General features: G+C 47.4%; 1 protein-coding gene across 1 annotated transcript; it reads left to right on the forward strand.

Annotated features, from left to right (window-relative positions):
* The first annotated feature begins 3,954 nt into the window (after positions 1 to 3,954).
* Positions 3,955 to 5,955, forward strand: IQCF5 (IQ motif containing F5). The gene is made up of 2 exons (XM_008513067.2): positions 3,955 to 4,062; positions 5,477 to 5,955. The coding sequence occupies exons 1-2, from the start codon at positions 3,969 to 3,971 to the stop codon at positions 5,941 to 5,943; spliced, it is 561 nt and encodes a 186-aa protein (XP_008511289.1). The 5' UTR covers positions 3,955 to 3,968; the 3' UTR covers positions 5,944 to 5,955.
* The last annotated feature ends 526 nt before the right edge of the window (positions 5,956 to 6,481 follow it).

The raw sequence follows: 6,481 nt of genomic DNA on the forward strand, positions 1-6,481 counted from the left end.
CACAGATCAACGGAATGGAATTGAGGACCAAGAAATATACCCACACATCTATGGACAGCTAATTTTTGACAAAGGAGCTAAGAACATACAATGGAGAAAGGAATGTCTCTTCAATAATGGTGTTTGACAGCCACATGAAAAAGAATGAAAGTAGACCATTATCTTACACCATACCCCAAAATTAACTGAAAATAGATTAAAGACTTGAATGTAAGACCTGAAACCATAAAAATCCTAGAAGAAAACACATTGGTCTTAGCAGAGATGTGCACAGAAGGAAGACATAGGGAGAATGTCCCTTGAAGAAAGAGGATTGGAGTGATGTATCTATAAACCAAGGAGCTCCAAAGATTGCCAACAAACCACCATAAGCTGGAAGGAAGCAAGGAAAGATCCTCCCCCTACAGGTTTCACAGAGAACATGGCCCTGCCAACACATTGATTTTGGACATCTAGTCTCCAGAACTGTGAGACAACAAATTTCTTTGTTCTAAGCCACACAGTTCGTGGTACTTTGTTATGTCAGCCCTAGCAAACTAAACAGTTGGATACAAAGGCCAAGTGCCCGGGCCTGAATTTGGAAAAATTCTGAAGGGCCATCCCAACTGCCAAGCTCTCTGTAGGATGGGCTGAGATCAGTTGTAAATATATTGTAGGGCAGCTTCTCCCTTCTGCCCAATATTGTGTTCCTCACTTCCTTGGAAGTGTATCTCCCAAGAGCACTCTCCAATTAAACATCCACACGCAACTTTCCATCTTGGAGTCTGTGTTAGAGAACCCAGTATAAGGCAGGTCGGGCCAAAGAACACCCCGGTCTGCCATATTGTCATGGCAGTCAGCTGCCAAGGACTATGCAGTCCTGAGCTTCCTGACCCCACAATACCTTAAATAAGCAATACGGAGACTCTACAGGACTGTCAAGTCTGGGGCCTAGTGTTAAAGAAAATGTGTCTCTTGGGCCAGGGCCTTATTCCAAGTGAGGTAAATTCATGGGGTCTGTGGTGGTTCCAGGACTTGATGACCCATGGTAGGCTCAGGCTTGGGCTGGGGAACATGAGGAAGGATAGAGGAAGAGTCTTCAGTGGGCAACTGCCCCACCCACAGCCCTAGAGCAAGGGTCTCATTTGGGCTACTAAGGAGTCTTGGACTCATTCTCAAAATCTACCTGCCAGGACTTCCTGGCAGGGGCAGTGGGCATTGAGTGGATAGAAGACAGCAGCAACAAGACTCTTCAGTGGGGAGAGCTTGAGGTTTCAGGGCTTCCACTGGGTGTAGGCTGGAAAAGTCACCTTCTGTCTCATTCTTCCTCCATTCTTCCCACCTTTCTCTCAGACCCCAAGTCTCCACATTTCTCCTCTTTCTTCTCCCTCCCAGGGTTCTTCCTCGCTCCATCCCCTGCTTTCCCAGTGTCACCCTTCTCTCCCACTGCCAAAGTCCTCATCTCACCTGGGGATATTCAGCACCAGCCCATGCCCACTCCCATCCCTACCAGGGCAGAGGGGAGAAGGGAGGGCATGACAGACTCTATCTAGGAATGAAGAGAAGGGTTATAGGCCCTGAGGGCTTTGGGTCTCCTCAGAGAAGTGGGCTAGGGGTGGATAGTTCATTCATTCATCCATTCAATACTCATTCAGTGAACAATTATTTTTCACCTACTATGTCCTTATACTGTGTAGACTCTGGGGTCATGAATGTGACAAATGCTCAGGCTCTGCTCTCCAGGCACCAGAGAGGGAAGAGGCTGGTCAGCAAACAGTGACTACATGATAGGGTGGCTCTCTCTGCCAACTGGCTTGAATCTGGACCTGGTGGCACTCAAGGGCCGAGCACTCTCCCTGCCCTTAGGGTCACCACATCTACACACACCCCAGCTCCTGGCCTCTTCCTTGTGTGAGTCTTCCTCTATCCTGGGCCCCAGTCTCCTTGTTGCCCTGGGCTCCATATCTGGGATCTATCCTGTGCTGTTGGAGTGCAGGACTTGAATCCCTCCCCTACCACTTCAAACATACTCAGATCCTAGCACGAGGCCCTCTGCATTATAGTCAACATAGATGAAGGTACTTAAATCAACTCTTATTGAGGTATAATTTGCACATATATGATAACATGTGTCCATTTTAGGAGTACATTTCAGTGGTATTTTTGACAAGTCTATAAACATGTGTGACTGCCATGACAATAAAAATATAGAACATTCCATTATCCACAAAGTTCCCATACGGTTCCCACTCCCAAGTCAGGGCAACCATTGCTCCGTCCCCATTGACGACAGTTGTCCTTCCTGTAGCACACATACATGGATTCACACAGTGTGCCCTCTTCAGAGTCTGGCTTCTTTCACTTAGCTAATTTTTAAAGATTCAGGATGGTAGTTTCTTAGATTTTTTTCTAGAAAAATGAGGATCAGAAGCATCAGAAAAGCATGGAGGTGCTGGAGTTCACAAGGTGTAGCAGTTCAGAGCAGGGTCTCAGAGTGGAGCAGAGCTGGGATAATGCTGGCTCCATGACTAATCAGCTGTGAAACCAGGGTAAGCCATGTACGTCTCTGCACCTCAGTTTGCTCATCTGTGAAGTGGGGTAAATGTCATCACTCCATTGCTGTTACTGTAGACAGTGGAATGTGGTGATTAGGGGCTAGACTCTGGAGCCAGACAAATGGAGGCATTAAACTGATGTGGGTTTGCTGGGGGCCTGGCCCACACCTTTATCTTCAAACAGATGCTTCCTGCACCTCCGCACACCATACCTGATTATTTCCCCTATTCTCCAATTTACTCCTGTCTTCTTCACCTCTCTCATCCCATTAACTTTACACTGACGCCCTCCAGCTTTAAATGCACCCCCCTTCCTTTTTTTTTTTTTTTTTAAAGATTTTCTTTTTCTTTTTCTCCCTAAAGCCCCCAGGTACATAGTTGTGTATTTTCAGTTGTGGGTCCTTTTGTTGTGGCATGTGGGATGCCGCCTCAGCATGGCTTGATGAGCAGTGCCATCTCCGCGCCCAGGATCCGAACCAGCGAAATCCTGGACCACCGAAGCGGAGTACATGAACTTAACCACTCGGCCATGGGGCCAGCCCCGCAACCCCCTTCTTTACATCTCCCTCATAGCTCCACCCTGGCCTCTCCCATACTTAATCTACACATTGCAAATACACTTCTCAGTGACCCCTGGGACTGTGATCCCAAGAGGGAAACAGGGCCTCACGATGACCAGGAGGGTCTTCAGAGGCCAGGAATGGGCAAAGGTGGGCCCCTTTCTGTGCAGAGGCTGACCCTCACCCATCTCCTGACTGTACCCTTGAGCCCCTCAGGGGAAGAGGAAGACAGAAGGGTACGTGAGGCCACATGAGCCTGAGATAGGGGCCCTGGCTGGTCCTGGGGGCTTCATGAGTTGGCCTGCATGGGTCCTGCTTTCCCAGGGGCCTGATAACTAGGTGATCTATAGATGGGCCAGACACAGGAGCTCTAGCCCTGGTGAGGGAGTTTACTTTGTTCCCTCAACTCTTCTACCCTCATCAGAGATAATCACTGCTAATTTTTGTGTATATCTTCATAATCCTCACCCCCTTTTAAAATAACACCTTTATAATACATGTATATAAATATTTACTTGTACTGAATTTGTCTTGATTTGATGAACTTGCTAATCTTGTTAAATCTTGTACACTCCTCTATATCTGTCCATAGAGAGCACATTCATTCTTTTTCATGTTATTTGGTATACCATTGTTTAAATGAAATTGTATATACTATTCTTTAAATCCATTTGATGAATACCAGCCAGGCTTTAATGAGTATCATTATATACTTTTGTGTCACTGGGTCAGTTTTTGAGGTGTTCTTGTTTGTAGCCAGAACTCTAGCCATTCTGGTAGGAAAGAAAGGATGGGTCTTCCAGGTTCTCCTTAGAGGGGGCTCACCTGTTGGGAGACATCCTGGTGTCCAAGTCATAGGCGCCCTTATGACATCATGGCTCTCTCCCCTCCTCCACTCTTCCTGCCAGAGCTGTGGCTGAAGGAGAACAGACCGGAGAGGGATGTGACCATCAAGCCCCTAACCATGGGTAATTTAGTAGAGTGCATATCTGAGGGGATTTGGCTATACACTCCAAGTCAAGGGCATTTAATGTTTTGTAAGAGACAGTCAGATCTACCCAGGCTTTCTGGGAGGGCAGTACATTTCCCACAGTTACCTCAGGATGGGGTCCTTCCTCCATGTCTAAGGTCCCAGGAAAGGCCTGGAAGCTGAGTGTGTGGTTGACTTGGTGCCTAGTGGTAGTGAGAGCACCCTCACTTTCTCTCATGTATTTCTCTTGAAATTCTGATTACAGAAGGTCAGCAAACCTTCCAAATTATAATCAAATGATGAAATCATGTTGATAGAACAGAGCTTGAAGGAGCAAAGGAGAGAAGAGGAAGCGACTCTACCCCTGATACCCCCACTTATACCACTGCCACTGCCCTCCCTACCCCTCCAATGGGTAGATGGATCCAGGCTTTGCTGTGTTGGGGAGCCTTGAGTTGTGCCATTTCTTACCCTTGTGGTCCAGTGGAATGACCCAAAGGTCTCTGACCACGTGACTTATTGTCCAAAGAGAGATACTTCAGTGAGTGAAAGGAGCACTTATCAACATTACACCAGGACAACAGGTGTAAACCCAGTACGTACCAGGTAAACTGGGATGAATAGTCACACACATAGAGCTGGAATGAACAGTGGTTGACTCTTCCTGGGCTGTCCTTTCCCTCCATTTTCTCCTTGGGCTGAGAGATGTGGGTCTGGCCAAGGAGTTCCAAGGAGGGGGCAAAGAATATGAACCCAGATCACATAGAGTTGGGAGCTACAAGGTGGGGACTGTGTTTGGGGAATGCAAAGGTCAAGGTATAGGGAGACTAGGTCTAGAAGTGTGTGTTCATGTGTATCTTTGTGCTGATATATGTGTTAACTGGTGTTTAGGCTCTTAACAAAGTGTGTGAGGTGGAGGAGTCTTTTAATACTCTGGAAAGGCAGAGAAGAGACAGCATGTTGTGGGTTTAACCTGAAGTCAGAAGTGAGAGGGCAGGGGGAGCAAAGGATGTCACTTCTTCAGCAGATGGGAGGGACCTGAAGAGAAGAGACATGGATCTCAGCTAGGTGGTCAGGTCCAGGTGAAACTTGTATCTCTTTCATCTTTAGATCATGGTGTTCTTGCTCTAGACTGGCCAACCAGATCCACGTAAAACTGGGTTTGGTTGCAAGTGCAGGTGTACCTCCATTTTACAGATGGAGACCCTGAGACCCTGAGGGAAAGAGGATGTGTCCACATCCATTAATCAGAGAGTGGCAGAAGCAGGATGCTACTTGTTTCCTAGGACTAGCTGTTAGCCACAACAGCTCTCTTGAACGTCGGAGAAAGGGTCGAGTGTTGACAGAGGATAAGGCCCCTTCCTTAGTGCTGAAATGTATGTTTCCTAAGTGTCTCTGTTTTGTCTTATAAGGGCCCAAAAAAGTGAAGGTTGTGATGACGACGACGACGAGGAAGACGACGGAAAATGAACGAGTCGTGTTCATCCAGGCCTGGTGGCGGGGCACCCTGGTGCGTCGGACGCTGCTGCACCTGGCGCTTAGAGTACGGGTCATTCAGTGCTGGTGGAAGCAGCAGCTGGCCATACTGTTGGAGAGGAAGCGGCGGGTGGCCCTGGTGTTATATGCGCAGGAGGAATGGGCAGTGGTCAAGCTGCAGTCCTGGGTCCGCATGTGGCGCATCCGCCTTCGTTTCTGCCGTTTGCTCCATGCTGTCCACATCATCCAGGCCTATTGGCGCTGGCATAGTTGCCACACTCGTGGCTTGATTCAGGGCCATTACGACCTCAAAGAAAACCAACTGAATCTTCAACTTGAAATCACTTTGGGCTCACAGGCTTGTAAAGTGCAACAATGCATACCCTTTCCAATAAAGGAATGATCAGGTCTGTTATATCTTTGTCCCCAGCTCTCTTTGTCAGACATATTTCAAGGAGGTCATTGAGATAATGATGGCAAATACTTGGCATCTCATAAATCAGCTCTGAAGGACCAGGGGTTGTCTGAATCCCGTGTGGAGAAGGAATCTGAGAGCCCAGTGCTGGATGAGCAAGGCCTGTGATTGATTAATGATGTCTGCCATGGGTAGGAGAGTTGGGGATTCAGGGCTGCCAAGCCAGATAACTCCAGAGAGATGCCTTCACAGTGTGGTCTATGTAAATGGCGCCCTCTGTAGTTGTGCAACATGGAGTTCTGTGTCATCTTTTGCTCTTCCCGACCCCCACCCCCAAATCTTTTAAAAATACTATCTTAAAAGTTGTGGTAAAATATACATAACACAAAACTTACCATTTTAACCATACAGCTCAGTGGCATTAAGTATATTCAGATTGTTGTGCAACCATCACCACCATCCATCTCCAGAACTTTATTCAGCAAAATTGAAACTCCCTACCCATAAATAATAGCTTTCCATTCTC

This window comes from Equus przewalskii, chromosome 15 (assembly GCF_037783145.1).
Source record: "Equus przewalskii isolate Varuska chromosome 15, EquPr2, whole genome shotgun sequence".
Classification (NCBI taxonomy): domain Eukaryota; kingdom Metazoa; phylum Chordata; class Mammalia; order Perissodactyla; family Equidae; genus Equus; species Equus przewalskii.

Excerpts from the sequence above, each read along its gene's own strand:
- IQCF5 (XM_008513067.2), top strand. The coding sequence starts at position 3,969 with ATGGCTCTCTCCCCTCCTCCACTCTTCCTGCCAGAGCTGTGGCTGAAG. Across the intron at positions 4,063-5,476 it reads CATCAAGCCCCTAACCATGG|GGCCCAAAAAAGTGAAGGTT; the intron begins GTAATTTAGTAG and ends TTGTCTTATAAG.